At 40.1% G+C, this 18,925-nt stretch overlaps 2 protein-coding genes across 2 annotated transcripts; both read right to left on the bottom strand.

The window, feature by feature from the left end:
- Positions 1 to 729: 729 nt before the first annotated feature.
- On the bottom strand, positions 730 to 11,963 carry DPPA2 (developmental pluripotency associated 2). Its single transcript, XM_059686176.1, has 8 exons — positions 11,940 to 11,963; positions 9,662 to 9,806; positions 7,526 to 7,671; positions 7,352 to 7,435; positions 6,624 to 6,753; positions 6,393 to 6,539; positions 3,112 to 3,307; positions 730 to 775 (listed from the first exon to the last, which is right to left on the bottom strand). Exons 1-8 carry the CDS (start codon positions 11,961 to 11,963, stop codon positions 730 to 732), a joined length of 918 nt encoding a protein of 305 aa, XP_059542159.1.
- A 4,903-nt stretch (positions 11,964 to 16,866) lies between these two features.
- LOC132230432 (E3 ubiquitin-protein ligase RNF13-like) lies at positions 16,867 to 17,806 on the bottom strand. Its single transcript, XM_059687885.1, has one exon. It carries the CDS (start codon positions 17,697 to 17,699, stop codon positions 17,205 to 17,207), a length of 495 nt encoding a protein of 164 aa, XP_059543868.1. The 5' UTR covers positions 17,700 to 17,806; the 3' UTR covers positions 16,867 to 17,204.
- Positions 17,807 to 18,925: the final 1,119 nt, after the last annotated feature.

Below are 18,925 nucleotides of genomic sequence, written 5' to 3'. Positions count from 1 at the left end.
GTGAATGGATAAATTATGGTACACCCAGACAATTGAATATTTAGTGCCAAAAAGGAGTGGGCTACCAAGCTGTGAAAAGACAGGGAGGAACCTTAAATGCACATTGCTGTGAAAGAAGTGACTATGAAAAGGCTACGGTATGATTCCAATTGTATGACATTTTGGAAAAGACAAAGCTATGGATACAGTAAAAATATCAGGGGGTCAGGGATTGGGAACAGAGAATGTCAAATAGGAGTACAGGTTGTTTAGGGCAGTGAAACTATTTTTGTATGATTCTATAATAGTGGATACATCTCTATACATTTGTCAAAACTCAGAGTGTGAAAGAGTGAACCCTCACGTCAACTACGGGCTTTCAGTGATAATGATGGGTCAATGTAAGTTCAACAAATTTACCATTCTGGTGTAGGGTGTTGATAGTAGGGGAAATGGGGGGGATGAGAGACAGAATTTGGGAACTCTTACTTTCTGCTCAATTTTTCCAAAAGCCTTAAAGCTGCTTTAAAAATCTATTAATTACAACAAAACCGTATTCTACATAGCTGAACACCTGAGGCAGCAGTGGCAAACCTCCAATATAGAATCTAACATTCACATCTGTACTCAAGGCATCAGGAATGCTGAGGGTGTCCAGGGCAGAGCACAGCCATCAGTGGGACACAAGTTAATTTAGTTGTGAGCTCTCCACCATTTCTTTTGTGTTGAGAGTGTTCAAACCAGGTTACTTTATCTCTTCCTCATTTTAGCTAATTTCTCCACCATCCTTTTATTCCTAGAAAACAAGTGAGAAAAGAATTTTTAAAAACTTAGACTAAGATAACCATTCCATACGAACCCCTTGGAAATGAGCAATAAAAGAAGGAATCTACTTCTGGAGTTCCTAAGTAGTTAGCACCCACACCCTCACCTAAGAATGGTGAGTGAAAGAATTCTACGTCTTAAAGAAACAAGATTGTCCACTTAATATCAAGCCTCACATTCTGTACACTACAATTGGTTCCACTTCCTTTATACTGTTCCTTCCTTCCCACAGTTTCTCCCACATCCCCTCTCTGTTCACACATGCTCATGATTTTCGCATTAAAAAATACAAAGAAAAAAGAAGGGAGGGAGAAAGAAAAGAAGGAATGCAGGAAGAAAGGAAGGAAGCACCCTTGATCTTATTATTTCAGCTAACTGCCATCTCCTTCTCACTCAGGTGGTACAGATTGCCAGTATGTTCTGCCATAGTCCTTCACATGCTCTAACTTGTCACTATCACATTTCTGCATATACTGATCCTCTCAACCTACTCTCAAAAAAGGCATCAGTTATGTCCTAAACTGACATTCTCAACAGCACTGCAGCTGTGGCCTGTGTGGCACAGGTGGTTGGAGTGTTGTCCCAAGCACCAAAGCGTGGTGGGTTTGATTCCCAGTAGGGGAACATACCCAAGTTGCAGTTCGATGCTAGGTCTGGGAATGTGCAAGAGGCAACTGATCAATGTTTCTCTCTCTCTCTTCCTCTCCTTTCCTCTAACATCAATTAAAAAAACAAAAAAACATCCAGCACTGCATTATTCATAATCTTACATGGCCATCTCACTGCCAACCATGTTCTTCAGAAACTCTGCCCATTGCTTCTTTATCTTACTTGTTTCCCAACCTATAACTGTACTTTTAGTCTCCATTGTTCACCTGCCACTGACTCTCTTTAGGGTTCTTTCCTATGTCCCTTTTATTTCCTACATACTCTTATGTACAATTTAAATGCTAATGACTCCCAAAAATGTTTCTCTATAAACCCATTCTTATCTCAGACATCTAGGCCCATGTCAAGCATGTCTCACATGTCATATTCTTCACCACTGAACTGGGGAGACTTCTGCCTTTCCTCTATCTAATAAGATAGCACCCTTCCTTATACTCTTTTATCTCTTAAATTTGTCCCATTCCTCTTTAAACTTTTTGCCAAGTTTATAAATTATATCTTTTCAGAATTATAGTAATCTCTTACTTAACCTCCAACCTAGTTTTTGTTGCAAGATTACAATCCATGTCCTTACCTCCACCCAAACCCATCACCAAAAGCTGTTATTAATGGGTGAACATTAAGAGTTCTATAGTCTAAAAAAATAAACAAAAAAGAGTTCCATAGTCTATAGAAAATCTAAACCAGTGCTTGTGTATGCCCAATGCATATTTTCCTGAACAGTGGGTATATAACTATTATTATATTCTCAAGGGAGTCTATATCCCAAAAGTGACTGAGAAATTATGACTCACCAGATAATATATGAGGCCATCATTATAGAAAGAAACCCATCATTGATCTACCCCTCTCTTTCTAGACTTGTCAATATAGCTTCAATCATATTGACCTATCTGCTATTTTTAAGTATGTCATGTTCTTTTATTTTCAGGTATTTGTATGAGCTGTTTCCACTACCAAATGCCCAAATTATTATTTTCTAACTGACAAGATCTTCCTCAGTGCACGTAATCCTTTCTGAAGTTTCCCTAAGCTACTCCATTTATTTCACAGTATCTTTTTTTTTTTAATTTAAATTCTTTCTTGTTTAAAGTATAAGTCTCATTTCCCCCCACATGCTACATGGATTTTGCCTTACTAATTTTCTTAACCCCAGCTAAATATCTGGCATAACAACTTTGTTTCTTAAAACAGATCTCTAGCCCTAGCCCGTTTGGCTCAGTGGATAGAGCATTGGCCTGAGGACTGAACGGTCCCAGGTTCGATTCCGGTCAAGGGCATGTACGTTGGCTGCAGGCACATCCCCAGTGGGGGATGTGCAGGAGGCAGCCGATCGATGTTTCTAACTCTCTATCCCGCTCCCTTCCTCTCTGTAAAAAAAATCAATAAAATATATTTTTAAAAAAACAAAAACAAAAAAATAAAACAGATCACTAAACTTGAGAAAATTAATATTCTAACTTGTCACATACTTTAAGATTGCTAAGAAGCACATACTTATCTGAGTTCTAATCCACTATCAAGTTCTTTTTCCTTCCTATGTTTGCCTGATCTATATGGCAAATTAAGAAAACAGTATGTTTGACCATTTGCTTTCTCCTACCATCTAGACATATAGAAAACGTATTTAAGGGTTACCTCTTAACACAGTCAGGGCATAACATGTTATCTTCTAGGTCTGGGGATGGGAATGTACAGGCCGGTAAAAGTAAGAGAGAAATCATCTTCGTGGGAGTGTCAGGCACCCAGGTCTGACCTGCGTGGAACTGCAGGCGAACCCAACCCTTTTTGTCTGCCAAGAGATGTCTGCCATGGACCACACACCACCTGACACCTGGGGAGGAAAGAGAAGCAAATATAAACAGTGAAGATCAAGTAATTGCACCCCAATCCAACCTCTCAGCAACTCACTCTTGACTTGGCTCTTATTTTCTGTTGATGGATTGATTGAATGAGAAGCATGAAAAATGTAGACCAAAAGACAGTATACTCTAACTTCACAAATTATATAGCATGAGTGATAACAATTACCTTTTTAAATGCTTGCTAAATGGTTTACATGTATTCATAAATTTATTAAGAACATTTATATTTACATTCTATTCACTTTTCTTATTTAAAAATGAAGTAACTGAAGCTTGCAGTGTTAAATATTATAATTTTCTCAGAACCAAGCTATGGATCCAGGTATTGATTCATAACCCATTTGTCTAACTCAGTGGTTCTCAACCTTCCTAATGCTGTGACCCTTTAATACAGTTCCTCATGTTGTGGTGACCCCCAACCATAAAATTATGTCTGTTGCTACTTCATAACTGTAATTTTGCTACTGTTATGAATTGTAATGTAAATATCTGATATGCAGGATGTTATTTTCACTGTTACAAATTGAACATAATTAAAGCATAGTGATTAACCACAAAAACAATATGTAATTATATATGTGTTTTCCGATGGTCTTAGGCGACCCCTGTGAAAGGGTCGTTCGACCCCCAAAGGGGTCGCGACCCACAGGTGAGAACCGCTGGTCTAACTACTACATTGTACTGCTTTAAATATAAAAAACAGGCAAAATGATCTTTGTTGAAAGACCAAGGAACAATCTAATTGGGGAGAGGGACATTTAAGACAAAACAAGGTAAGATAGAGTGTTTGAAATTGAGAAAGAAGCAGTCACCATGAGCTCAAATATTCATAAAAACTCCCATCAGACTGTGAAACAATAAAGATTATGTTTAGCACTATATACCCAGTGATTAGACACACTCTTGGATCACAGTAGATGCTTAATAACTGCTAAATAAAGAGGTACTAATGCCCTAGCTGGTTTGGCTCAGTGGATAGAGCATCACCCTGCAGACTGAAAGGTCCCACGTTCGATTCCAGTCAGGGGTACATGCCTAGGTTGCGGGCCTGATCTCCAGTATGGGGCAGGCAGGAGACAGCCGATAAACGATTCTCTCTCATCATTGGTGTTTCTGTCTCTCTCCTTCTCTCCCTTCCTTCCTGAAGTACCTCCCTTCCTTCCTTTTAGTACTAAAAGGATGAATAAGTGTGGAATGCTACTAGGTCATATGGCACATTCATGAAAATTAGAAAGAGGTGTTGCTGTTGGGTAAGCAGTTCTTCAGAGACAGATATGTAAGTGGACAGTGCTTTTGGAAATTAGCAAAACAGTGCCCATTCCTTTTCATAGGAGGGAGTGCTACTTGGACAGCAGACAGTAGGCCAATTTCAGCTTCTGTCTGTCTTCCTTTGGCTGGGTTCCTTGTGTAATGAACAACGTGCCTTACAAGTCAGCCCTGGATAAAAGAGGAGCCAGAATACTTTTGGAAATGATGTGGAGAGGAAAAGAACTCAAGCAAAAATGAATGAGGACTTTTGGCTGACCTGAGCTAGGGTCAGCTAGAGATGAAAACAAAAATATCAAGGAGAGGAGGAGTTGGAGGAAGACAAGGCTAAGTTATTCTCAAGATTTCTTAAGAGGACAGGGGCCCCAAACATTTTATTATTGCCTGCTTTTTAATGTGCCAAGTTGTATCTCCTAAGTCTCATAATCATTCTATGAAATACAATAGTTGTAATCTTCATTTAATAAAACCGGATACCAGGGTTTATGCTCACTAACTTGCCAATGCGACAAACCAAGAAAGTCATAAAACAAGAATCTGGCCTGGGTGCTCTCCCTTCTGGAAGCACGCCTGTGCCTTTTTCTTTCCCTTTCTCTTCCTCATCACCTCCAGTCATATTAGCATTAGCTCCCTCACTCCCAAGCTCCAAGGGTCCGACCTTTACCTCTATAACTTATTTCCAAAGCCCAATTCTTCTAGAAATTACTTTTTCTACCTCTGTAATTTACCCAATAGTTGTTCTCTTACAAAAACAAAAAAGAACCTGGTCCAGCTGGCATAGCTCAGTGATTGAGATCCGACCTATGAACCAGGAGGTCATAGGTTTGATTCCCAGTCAGGGCACATGCCCGGATTGCAGGCTCGATCCCCAGTGTGGGCCCATGCAGAAAGCAGCTGATCAATGATTTTCTCTCATCATTGATGTTTCTCTCTCTTTCCCTCCCTTCACTTCTGAAATATATAACAATATCCTAGCCCTAGCTGGTTTGGCTCAATGGATAGAGCGTCAGCCTGCAGACTGATGGGTCCCAGGTTTGATTCCGATCAAGAGTACATGCCCAGGTTGCGGGCTTGATCTCATTGTGGGGCATGCAGGAGGCAGCCGATCAATTATTCTCTCTCATCATTGATGTTTCTATCTCTCTCTTCCTCTCCCTTCCTCTCTGAAATCAATAAAAACATATTTTTTTAAAAATCTTAAAAAAAATAATCTGAACCAGGGCTGTTCAAATCCCCACACTATGCTATGAAGAAAGCCTTGAGGAAAAGGAGAGAAAAAGACCTCAGGCTGGCCCTAGCTGATTTGGCTCAGTGGATAGAACATGGACCTATGGGTTGAAGGGTCCCAGGTTCAATTCTGGTCAAGGGCACATGCCTCGGTTGTGGGCTCAATCCCCAGTGGGGGCCATGCAGGAGGCAGCAGATCAATGATTCTCTCTCATCATTGATGTTTCTATCTCTCCCTCTCCCTTCCTCTCTGAAATCAATAAAATTATTAAAAAAAATAAAAGACCTCAGGCTGTGGCTGACCACATTATCAGATTATGCTTTCCCCCCACCTTATACTTCTGCTTAGTGATCAGAAAGGGTCAGCACTCTATCACCTGGCTTAGAAGTTCATCCAGCAAAACTTGACTATCAATCAAAAGGTAACTTTTCTATGAACCCAATATCCAATCTACAGATATTTTAACTAACTCTTTTCCTTGTACTACCTTTCAGTATTGGACTAATAAAAGTTAACCTTCTTTCTCTGGAATGGCGCTTACTGTTTAAAGTTGATCTTACCAGATGTTTGCAGCAGAAAATTCTCAACAGAAATAGGAATGCTGTATGAATTCGCAGCCTTAGATAGCGAGCCTCTTGCAGCAATTCTTGACCATGCTGCCAGCATGGCCTCACGAGCTGAAGTTATCACTTCCACTGTATTGGTCACTTCAACGGTATTGGCCACTTCAACTGTACTGGCCACTTCAACTGTATTGGCCACTTCAACTGTATTGGCCACTTCAATTATACTGGTCATCTCAACCGTATGAGTCTCTTCCTCTCTTTTGTTCATCTGATGACTTTTCTTACTCCTTGATCTCTTGGTCAGTTTCCCCGAACATGACTGCAATGTGGCCTCCTCTGGTGTTTCAGCAACATTCTGCAAATGGCATTCATGATGAGTATTCTGTGAAGTGCTACTACCGTAATGACTTCTATATCAATTTGATCATTCTTTATACATTTACCCAAGTGGGTCAGCATGGGGAAGGTTTAGAAATGTTAGTTCCCTTAGGGTAGTGGTTCTCAAATGGAAGAAATTGCTGATTGCTAAAACTGTGAGGGAGGAAGCATTGCTATTAACATCAAGTGGATAGAGGCCAAGGATGTTTAGTCTGCTAAACATCCTAAAATACACAGGACAGCCTCCAAACAAAAAGAACTTATTTGGCTCAAAATGTCAATAGTCTTGGTTGAGAAATCTTGCCTTAGAGCAAGCAAGGTTGAGAAGAACCTTTTTTCGATCAAGGGCCATTTGAATATTTGTAACATCATTCTCTTAATATAATTCACTTAATATAAATTCATGTTGTTATGAAACAAGCTCCTAGACAACCTGCAGTTGTCTTGGCATGGCCAGATGAAATGATATCGTGGGCCTTAGATGGTTGGACATTCCTCACCCCTATCTTAGAGGTACAACATACTAGTATGTGGAGATGCTGGGAGAGGAGGAACAATTCACAGTCAGAACTCACCTTTACATTGTCTCCATGCTTCCTATTCACTCGCTTTTTTTCAAAATAAGCGTGTTCGCTGAGCCTCAGATAAACCTCTATTTTCTAAGGAATTTAAGAAAGAGAGAAAAAGCAAAGTTGGCAATACTTTGAATATTTGCTCTGAGTGGCAGAAATTCTCACCAATGTACTCACCCTACCATCGGTACTCAAATTCAATTGTTGGCACCAGTTCCGCAAAGTGTCGTGACGCACTTTATTAAATGATGGCAAATTGGTTGGCAAGGGAAGGATTGGTTTTGGGCCATCTTTGAATTGTTCATTCATTTGAGGAAGATTAACTGAGAAAAGAAGAAAATCAAAGTAGTAATAATTTAAAATTTGTAAGATTCTTTATAATTTTACCAAGTTCTCACTTATTTCTTACAACCCAATTTATACATATAGGTACCAAATATTTTTTCTCATATTACAAATAAGATAACAGATTCAAGAATAAAGGACTTGTCCAATACCACATATCCAATAAAATGACAGACTTGAGACTCAAATGTACATTTTGATATTCAAAATTCCATATTTTTTTAAATATTATAATTGATTTCAGAAACATCAATGATGAGGGGGAATCATTGATTGGCTGCCTTCTGCACGCCCCCTACTTGGGATGGAGCCCAAAACCCAGGAATATGCCCTGACTTGGAATTGAACCATGACCTCCTGGTTCATAGGTAGTTGCTCAACCACTGAGCTACACTGGCCAAGCTCCATGCTTTTTACACTAACATAGCAACCTGCTGTGTTTATGGCCATCAACACAAGCTGAACAGAACATTATATTGGATGGCTCCTCCAAAATGTCTAGATCTTGGACCAATAAGAATCCAAGAAAGCATCCCAACCAACAATGGTCATCCTGTTTTATTTTTCTCTACTCAATCTGCTTAGCCATAATTTGTCATTATGTACTTCATCATCTGAAAATACATATTCAATGCCTTATATGAAGCACTAAGGAGATAAAGGGTTATGATATTAAGAGCTGCTAGATATTTGATCAGTAATTACTCAACCTAGCAAAATATTACATGTTTTTCAAAATGATTTTATCTTCCTAATACTCTATGATCTCACTTGTATATGGAATTTAAAAAAGCAGAACTCACTCATAGAAACAGAGGGTAGAGTGGTGGTTCCCTGGGGTTTGGAGATGAGAAAAATAGGGAGATGTTGATCAAAGGGTATAATTTTTCAGTTAGAAGATGAATACGTTTTGGAGATGAATGTACAGCATGGTGACTACATTAACAATATTGTATTGTATGCTTAAAAGTTACTAAGATAGAAAATCTTGCCCTGGTCGGTGTGGCTCAGTTGGCTAGAGTATCATCCTATATGCAGGTTCCTAGTCAAGGCACATATCCAGGTTTTGGGTTGGATACAGGAGGCGATCAATTTCTTTCTTTCTTTCTTTCTTTCTTTCTTTCTTTCTTTCTTTCTTTCTTTCTTTCTTTCTTTCTTTCTTTCTTTCTTTCTTTCTTTCTTTCTTTCTTTCTCTCTCTCTCCCTCCTCTCCTTCCTCCCTCCTCCCTCTCTCCCTAAAAGCAATAAAAACATCCTCAGCCTTAGCTGGTTTGGCTCTGTGGATAAGAGTGTCAGCCTGTGGACCAAAGGGTCCCAGGTTTGTTTCCAGTCAAGGACACATGCCCAGGTTGTGGGCTCGATCCCCAGTAAGGGGCGTGCAGAAAGCAGCGATCAAAGACTCTCTCTCATTGATGGTTCTATCTGTCCCTCTCCCTTTCACTCTGAAGTTAATAAAAATACAATTAATTAATTAATTAAAACATCCTCGAATGATGATTAAAAAAAGAGTAAATCTTAAATGAATGTGTTAATTAACCTTATTTTTATAATCATTTTACAATATATATGTGTACCAATCATTACACTGTACACCTTAAAATTATAGGATTGTGTAAATATGTCAATAAAGCTAGAAAAAATTAGTCTTTGTAAGAGGTATATAAAGTATGTATTAACCAAAATGAAGAGAAGGGTGAGGGTCAGGGGTTGGAAATTTGAACTTCTAGCCAGTTGCCCCATAAGACTATGCTCTGCCCCAAACACTCCACATGCTGATTTTTGTGTCTTAAAAGCAAGGCAGTACATAGTGCTTAGCAGATAACAAGCATGGGAGTTAGAGAAATCTCTTATTATGGGTAATTGAGGTGAGTTGGGCCTTGTATGGTCAAAGAAGAGAAAAGAAAAATCCCTTTTTCCTGACTTCCCAGAGCTGGAGGAGCAGCACACTGAGCAATCCTTATCATCTCACCTTTATCGTTTGTCCCAGGCGCTGTCAGTTTGCTGTCTGAGGTTGAAGAAACACTTGGTTCCATTTGATGTTCATTATGTTCCTCGCTTATTGGAACCAATGTGAGTATCACATTTTCTTCTTCTAATTCATCCTGAAAGAAATCCTGAAAAGGGTCAGTTACCAATTTTCATTTGATGCATACAATTAAACTGCTTACTTTCAAATCACACCTAATGAATACAAAACTGAGAAGGTGATGGAAAAAAATTACCAAGATTTCCTTAAATATGGTGTTATTAGCAGACCTTTTACTACATTTTTTTAAAAAATGAGAAAATGGGTAAAAACAGATTTACAAGTGATAAAGAGGAAATGGAAAGACCCTACCCGGTTTTGCTCAGTGGATAGAGCTTTGGCCCGCGAAAGGGTTCTGGGTCTCATTAGGACCATGTGCTGGAGGCAACCAATCGCTGTGTCTCTCTCACATATCAATGTTTCTTTCTCTCTCCCCCTCTCCCTTCCACTCTCTAAAAATCAATGGAAAAATATCCTTGGGTGAGGATCCTAAAAGAGGAAATTGAAGGGGTTTTCGGAAACCATTCCCCTTGTGGTCTTCCTTTCCATCAACTAAAACACTAAATACTTTCATTTTATCTCCGAAATCCATGTGAGACGTGTTGCTGCCTTCCCATCTTCCATCACATGATTTGCAACTCAAGCTATCATTAGCTCTCACTGGAAGATGCAAAAGTCTTGTTATTAAAAACCTATTCCAGCCAGGCCGGCGGGGCTCAGTGGATAGAGCATCGGCCTGCGGACTGAAAGGTCCAGGGTTCGGTCCAGGGTTCGATTCCGGTCAGGGAACATGCCCAAATTGTGGGCTTGGTCCCCAGCATGGGGCGTGCAGGAGGCAGCCGATCAATGATTCTCTCTCATCATTAATGTTTCTCTCTCGCCCTCTCTGAAATCAATAAAATATATTTTAAAAAAAAACAAACCCATTCTAACTCTACTCTTTCTTTAGATTGCTCTCCTGCCTGCTTAAAATACTCCCATCGCTTAACATTGCTTTCTGAGTAAATGACAAAACTCTCTCATGTAGCCTACATGACACATCCCTGAACAGTGTAGCCCTGCCATTCAAGCTTAAAAGCTTCCTGAGCTCCAGCCATATTGGCCTTATTTCAGCCCTGACCTGAGGAGAGAGCATGCATCTGTTTTCCTCCCTTTGCTATCACAGTAACTAACACAGTGCCCAGCACGGATTGGGCACTCAATGTTCTTCAATGATCTAAGGACTGAAAGGTGAACTGGACAGGCAGGAAGTAACATTTACTGGTTTTGTAAACATGCACTATGCTAGATGCTTTCTGTATTTTCTTGTTTAATCCTTATAACATACTTGTAGTAATTTATTAGTTTTCCTATTTTACAAATTAGGCCACTAAGTCTAGGAATTAAATGACCAATGCCACAGAGTAACACATGCTTCAGTAAATCTCTGAACTTAGCTTTTTCTCTCAAAACCATCCCAGCCCTAATGGAATACATTTTTCCCACAGCAGCCTAGTGGCATCTGAAGCAGCCCTCCCTTTTCCCTATTTAAATAATCTCAATGACTTCCTGTAGCTCTCAAACTCCTAGCTTGCATATAGGGATTTTACATTTGTATGCCGCTTTTTCAAAGCACTTTCACACACATTTAAAAAAGCATTGACATTATTACTCCACTCTAGAGATAAATGGGGGCTCAAAGCAGCTCTATGACCTGCTTATAATCATATATTTAATGTTGGCCAATTCAGTCCTCGTCTAGCCTGGTACAGCAGCCCTGAAAATACCCATGAAACCTCAATTATATCCTCTCCTCCAGTCCAGGGTGACCCAAGCCTGGTCTGGAAACCCATTTGATACCAAGGCCACTGGGATTACATTACTTCTCACTCCTGGAAGAAATGAATTGGTCCCTTCCTGTTTGTCCTTATCCATGTTAATCTTTCCCATGTTCTTGGTACACCAGCTCTCCTTCTTTTCCGTCTTTATCTTGTTGACCTACAACATGCCTTTCTGCAAAATAAATCTCTTACTTTGCTCTATGAAAAAGAGTCTTTGCTTCTCCTTTCTACTCTCGCCCAAGTAGACAGAGCCACAATCACGTGAAAGAAAATAATTAACCACAAAGAATGTCCTTACACCCAGAAGATTCGTGCATGGCAAGAGCAAAACATAAGTGAGCTCCAGAAAGGTCTTAAAAAGTGAATCTGCGGAAAATTAATTTTATTTGAACTAAACTTACCTTTTCGCTTCTTGAGTTTGCCATTTCCAGGAGCACTCAGGGGAAGGCAATGCCAGCAGTGCTGAGGGTACGTGCGGTTTACTCCATTTAACCACAGGGTTTCTAGTCTGATTTCTCTTTTTATAAGCAAATGTCTCCTTCTACTTCCTGTTTCTCAAGAGCTCTTTTCTTTCTCTTCCCAAGCTCCGCCCTCCCACCATTATCTGACCGGATGATGTTTTTATCAGTTTTATGCCCTATCTTATCTTACTAGGTGATCTTGGAATTATTGGGTAATTAATAGCATTCAGGAATTTTTAAAAAGAGAGATTTTTACTTTTAAGAAATAAAGACTTGGGGTGAAACTGGAAAAATTCTTAAAGACAAGTTACAATTGACCAGAGTAGTTTCAGACATTTCTCAGAGAATAGTGGTGATGGATTGAATGACATTATTATGGAACGAATAAAAAAAGATTCAGAGGTATTTTGTAACTGATTTATGCCCAGGGGTGTGTCACTCACTGGGTGATTAGATTTGAATTGTAGGGCTTGAATAACATAATCCCTTCTGGATTTAGTTCTAGATGCAAATATTAAGCTTGTAATACTGGGGAGCTGGGTATAGGAAAGGGTATGGCTGTTTAGAAGAGGAGCAGCAAGAGCCAAAATATTAAGGCAAGTGATGGACTAGTGAATACTGAAGGAACTGCAAGCACATGGGAATCGCTGGAGCATAATGTTGGAGGCAGATGTGACAAGAGGTGACCCTGAAGAAGCCACTCCAAGGAGCCAGAGCCACTAAAGAAATTATTAGCAAACATTATGGCAGCTTTGTCATGCAGGGGTCTCACGGGGCGCTTTCCCTGCCCTAGGAAAGTGGTTCAGTCCATTAGTCTCAGGACCCATGGAGCCCAGATCAGTTTAATTTAGTTTATATGCACTAAATTCAAAATGTGGTCTGCAAGGGCTCGGCTTCAGTTTACTGGAGAAATGATTGAAAAAATAAATATGAGACCACCCCCCAGATCTTCAGGATGTGTGCTTCAAGCCTTCAAGGTAAAGAATTACTTAAAGAAAAGTCACTTAAAAGTCTGGAAGCATAGTCTAGATCAGGGTGTGACCAACGGTTTTGGACTAGGCAGATAATGGTTGGAATCCTGACTCCTTTCTTTCAGATTAGAAACTGAATCAACCCATGGAAATTCAAACAGAAAGGCACTCCACCTATCCACTGGAGGAGGGGGCGGCGGGGGGCGGGGGGGGGGGGGGGGGAGGGAGGGTGGCCTGGTGGGCTTTACCTCAGTAATTTAGAGAGGAACTGACCTGGTAGCCTGAATTTATCTCAGTGCCTTAAGCTAGTGAGAACTTCAAGTGGGAAAACTATTTTATTACCACTTTTTTTTTCTTAGCATTTATTACAACATAATTATCTGATTTGTTTCCTTGAGGTTTGTGTGTTGGGTTTTGGGTTTTTGTTTTTGAAAATATTATATTATGGAAAAGTTCAAACACGTACAAAGCAGACCCTCTGTATCCATCATCCACCATCAACAACTATTGAGTTCTAGCCAATCTCATTTCATCTCAACCATGAAAGGAACTACCAGACCTCAAATCATTTTATTTGTCAATTTGGGGGCAGGAGACTTTTTCTACATATAATTATTGGTAGGCCCACGGGGCAATACAATCCTTAATGGCCATTTGCAAGCTTCCCACCACAGAACCAAAAAACCAGGTAAAACTTGCTGGACACAGGAATCAGGCCATACAAGGAATGGAAACTGTCCTGAAGGCACCTGACTGCACACCTGCATTCCATCCGCATTCCAAGCAGCCTAGGCCCCAAACCCAACTGACCACCAGTTTCCCGCCAGTGACTGCAGAAGGATGGAGCTCCAGTTCCTGGGGGCTGCCATCATCGACCTAATGTCCCCTTGGCTAGGTGCTGTGCAGCCCTTCCCTTTAGGTATCCCATCCCCCACCTCCTTTCCCCACATAACTTCCATTTTCTTTAATCACCATCTGAGATGGCTAGTTAGCCTACCTGGATGTGTTAACCCACCACAATGCTAACCCACCATGTTCACCTTTCAATTACAATATCTTTTTTATATCTAAAAATAATGTTATATTTGCCCTACCCAATTTGGCTCAGTGGACAGAGTGTTGGCCTGTGGACTGAAGGGTCTGGGTTCGATTCTGATCACGGGCATATACCTCAGTTGCAGGCTCCTTCTCAGCCCGGGCCCTGGTCACGGCTCATTCCGGAGGCAGCTAATAGATGTGTTTCTCTCACATGGATATTTATCTCTGTCTTTTCCCTCTCTTCTACTCTCTCAAAAAATCAATGGAAAAATATACTCGGGTAAGGATTAAAAAAATAAATAAGTAAAAATAAATAAATTATTTTATTTTTTGTTTAATCCTCACCTGAGGATATTTTCTCCATTGATGTTTAGAGAGAGTGGAAAGGAGGTAGAAGGGGAAGGAGGGGAGGGAGAGAGAAAGTGAAACACTGATGTGAGAGAGACATATTGATCAGTTGCCACCTGAATGTGCTCCGACTGGGTCAGAGATTGAACCTGCAAACCAGGTATGTGCCCTTGACCAGAAATTGAACCTGAGACCTTTCAGTGCATGGGCCAATGCTCTAACCATTGAACTCACTGACCAGTGCAGTATCTAAAAATAATTTTAAATAATTATTTAATATTATCAAAACATCCAGTTTGACAAATATCCAGCAGCATTATAGAAAAGTAAGAAGTTAGGAAAATTTCAGGACAAGTGGAATGGGGAAGCTGAGACAGATATTAAATGCAGTTTGTATCCATCAAGTAAATCCTATCTTCCCTAAATCAAGGACACTTAAGAGTAAATGGTTTGCACTCTCCTCCCCAACCAGAGGGTAAATAGCTTAAATCACCCTACTCAGGGAGACAGATAACAAAAATCCAATTAAGTCCCATTTGCCAACCACACCCAAGGACAAATTAAAAGAATAAATCTCGTTTTGGTTATCAGCATAAAGCCAATGAATATTTTATTGATTCTATCCCAAGACCTCGCCTAAACGCCCAGCCTTTAGAACCCCTGAAAATGAAGGTCCCAGGGACCTTCTATGCTGTGACTGAATTCTGGCTATTCAGGTTTGCTACAGCTTCTTCCTGTCTTCCTCATCCCACCCAACCCCCTTTTGAGTAGAAGCCCCTATCAGCGCTGCTGCTAGAGGAGTGGTGTAAACACTGATCACAGACTCACGTGACTCTCTTACCAGTCCATGACGCTCTTTTGAGTTAGCAAAGTCATCTTCATTCTCTTCATTCTCAGCATAGCGCCTGGATGATAAGGCTCTTAATTAGGTGCAACAAATTTCTCTACGTTGTATTACACAAACTTAAGTTTGGGGCTTCAGTATATACCTAAAAGCTCAAAAGCAGGATGTAAAGCTATTTTTTAAAAAATGACCTAGGTCTGGCCGGTGTGGTTTGGTGGTTGAGCAACAACCCATAATGCAGGAGGTCATGGTTAGATTCCCAGTCAGAGTGCATGCCTGGGTTGTGGTCTCAATCCCCAGTGTGGGGCAGGCAGGAGACAGCAGATCAATGATTCTCCCCCGTCATTGATGTTTCTGTCTCTCTCTCTCTCCCTCTCCCTTCCTCTCTGAAGTCAATAAAAATACATTTAAAATAATAATAATCTAGGCTGTAGGGTAGATATATTAAAAATAAAGAAAAATTGTTTATGAATACTTGCATTTTAATATTTATTTCAATAACAGGGTTCTGAAAGAAAAATGCATTACCTATTTCAAATATTTGCTAATGTATTATATTTTCAAAATCCCTTTTTAAAAATAATTAGAGGAACATATTTTAAAGGGTAAATGTTTATGGAGCACCAATACATAACAGGTCAAAGTGGAATGACTCTAGCTGGGAAATAAAACTCATAAGACATCTGCAGAGCCCTAGGGTTCCGAGAAACAGTTTGGCAACGATGATTCAGTCTCACTTCCAAATGGAAGGGACCGCTACTGAGTTCTTTAGTTTTCTGGGGAGCAAAATGAAATTGCACTGAAAGGTGTTCCCAACTTTGGCCGCATTCTTCATTTCAAGAAATTCCCACTTAAAAGGACTATTGAACTCATTTCTACTTCAGAGCAATAGTTACAAATCTTAACCTTCTGACTGAGAATAAATGGGCATTTTTGCTTTTTGTTTTTTTTCTTTTGAAGAAAAAAAAAACTCGTCTGAATCATGGAACAACAGTGTTTTGCTTTGTCTATTGTTTCAAGGGGCAGCACAAGTTATGCTCAGAAACTGAATTGTCTTTGCCAGCAATTTACTAGTATTTAGCCCGGGTTCTCTGTGGAAATTACAATTAATTTAGACACACATTTAATATGAGGTGTGTCTTTTTTTTTTTTTTTTTTTTTTTTAGCAGGGGTAATCAGCATAGATGCTCTTTATTGAGAGGTATATGATCTGCATGTTAACAGTTGCTGAAGTTTGGTATTTTTGTACAGCATTTCCTTTTTGCTTCGATCACAACATAAAGCCTTTAAGGATATGAAATTCAGTAAGTTAAGTACAGTGACATATTACTTTAGCTGATGAATCAAGTTCATACATAACACTATAGTACTTAAGAACCTTAAAACTTGAAATCTGCGCCAGTATAGACTGTTCCTTTAAGGATAAGACTACTTGGGAATAGAAAGGATAAAGACAGCTTTGAGTTTTGGTGCCTATGGGAGGAAAAATGCTAAATTGCCTCGTTGCCTCTCCCTCATGATGGCAATTTGGGGTAATACCAGAACAAACATTCCAACTCAACAACTCTAGGTAGCTTTATGGAGATGGGAGCTGGCTTAGCTAATACTAGGTGGCCACAGCACTGACTTGTGTGCAAAGCACAAAATTTGCATACTGTGATCTAGATCTTAATTGCAAGCTGTACTGAATTTTTTTTTTTATGTTTGGCTATATTTCATTCCAAAATAAGAGTTGATTTGATGCTTGAGTTACAGTACCAGTCTGTTGTTACTTGTTAGTAAAATGAAGTACACTCCTGCAGGTAAATACTAGATTTAAAAAAGAAACAACAACTTTCAGTAAGATTAAACTGTAGAAATCTAAAAAATAAGTTATTTCTACAGAAATCTGTGAAGGGAGCAAAAAATCAAATTATATACCTAAATAAAGGGAAATAACCCAATCATCTTCTGATTGGGCTAAACAGTATTTGCTATGTTGTAATCCTGTTCATTAGACTGCAGCTAGACCACAACACTATGTTCGTTAATTTCGTTTTCTGCATCACTACTGTCAGGATCTTCATTGTCATCTTCTTCATAGTCTGAAGATTCTGTCATGTTTTGATGTGAGCGGGATTCCGACAGAGTCCCAAATGACTGGGTGCTGACAGAAGCCAAAGGTCTGAGTAAAGGGGTATGTTCTGACACCTCGTTTTCTTCTTGACTGCTGTCTGTGTCAGAGTCTGAATCACCTTCAGAAGAAACGACTTTTTGCTTGCAGACTAGACAAGTTTTTTTGGTTTTAGTTAGCCAAGGGTCTACACACTTGCAATGATAAGCATGAGAACAGGGAAGGATTCTGAGCTTATCTCCATCTTCATATTCATCCAAACAGATGGCACATACATCATATTCATCTCCTTTTTTGAATTTATGTATAGGGAGTTTCTTAAGTTGATCTTTATGAAGTCTGTTTCTTCTAGCTCTATGTCTATCCTGGAAAAATTTTGTGATCATGAAAATGACTATTAAGATGAGACAGATGCCCACTATGATAAGGAAGGGAATTAGGTAGTATTCCAGAGGAAGACTAAATTCTGGAACTAAGATAATGTGGCCCCTCAAAAAAACCAAAAACACAAGAAAAATTAACAGCAAACCATTTAACCCTACAACTCAAAGAATTAGAAAGAGAACAAAAGAAAAGCCCAAAGTAAGAAGGAAGGATATAACAAAGACTAGAGCATAAATAAATGACAGAGACTCGAGGTGTGTCATTTTATACTAGAAGACACTTCAGAGAAATGGCATCCAAGTTAGAGCTGGCTTTCCAGCTGCCAGCACAAAGGTAAAAGTTCCTTGTTGCTAGAGCACGTGGCTAGGGAATGAAGACTTCAGTATAATAGGCAGGCTGATGTCTTTCACCTGGATTCTGGGGTGGTTTATCACCCACTACCACCTATGTGAAATGAGAGATGCTCAAAGAACCTTTGGAGTTTTTAGGTTAGGGAAGAGTCATTTTGTCCAAATCTAAACTCTCAGATAGACCTCATAAATTCTAAACATTCAGTCTAAATGTCCCCTTGCCAGAGTTGCTTCTCCACTTGTATTTATCCAGTAGAGGCCTGGTGCATGAAATTCGTGCACTTGGGAGGGGGGAGAAGTCCCTCAGCCTGGATTGCAAGAGGGTGCAGGCCAGGCTGAGGGACCCCACTGGTGCATGATCAGGGCCGGGGAGGGATGTGGGAGGTTGGCCAGCTGGGGAGGGACCACAGGAGGGCTGCAGGGCATGCCTGGCTTGTCTTGCTCAGTCTGGATAGGCTGGACCCCAGCAGTAAGCTAACCTACCGGTTGGAGCATCTGCCCCCTGGTGGTCAGTGCACCTGATAGCGAGCGGTTGAGCGGCCTTAGCGTATCATTAGCATATTATGCTTTAATTGGTTGAACAGCTGTCCGACCTACCGGACACTTTGTACATTAGGCTATTATTTTATAGCATAAACCCCTTTAGCTGTTGGGCTGCTGACTGCTTATCAATGACAACAAATGAAAAATGAAGATGTCTATACTTGTGTCAAAACAACTTCGCTTCTAAAGAAAAATGAGTTTTGCCCTGGCCATTCTGCCTCAGTGGATAGAGCGTTGGCCGATGGACTGAAGGGTCCTGGGTTCGATTCCAGTCAAGGGCATGTACCTTGGTTGCAGGTTTGGTTGCAGTGCCTGTAGGAGGCAACCAATAGACA

The sequence above is a fragment of the Myotis daubentonii genome, chromosome 3 (genome assembly GCF_963259705.1).
Source record: "Myotis daubentonii chromosome 3, mMyoDau2.1, whole genome shotgun sequence".
In the NCBI taxonomy this organism is placed as follows: Eukaryota; Metazoa; Chordata; class Mammalia; order Chiroptera; family Vespertilionidae; genus Myotis; species Myotis daubentonii.
The sequence above is the reverse complement of the archived record's forward strand: the minus strand, read 5'-3'. Positions and strand labels throughout refer to the sequence as shown.

Excerpts from the sequence above, each read along its gene's own strand:
- DPPA2 (XM_059686176.1), bottom strand. The coding sequence starts at position 11,963 with ATGGCAAACTCAAGAAGCGAAAAG. Across the intron at positions 3,308-6,392 it reads TTTTCTGCTGCAAACATCTG|GTGTCAGGTGGTGTGTGGTC; the intron begins GTAAGATCAACT and ends TTTCCTCCCCAG. Across the intron at positions 776-3,111 it reads TGCCCTGACTGTGTTAAGAG|GAATAAAAGGATGGTGGAGA; the intron begins GTAACCCTTAAA and ends CTTGTTTTCTAG.
- LOC132230432 (XM_059687885.1), bottom strand. The coding sequence starts at position 17,699 with ATGATCACAAAATTTTTCCAGGATAGACATAGAGCTAGAAGAAACAGA.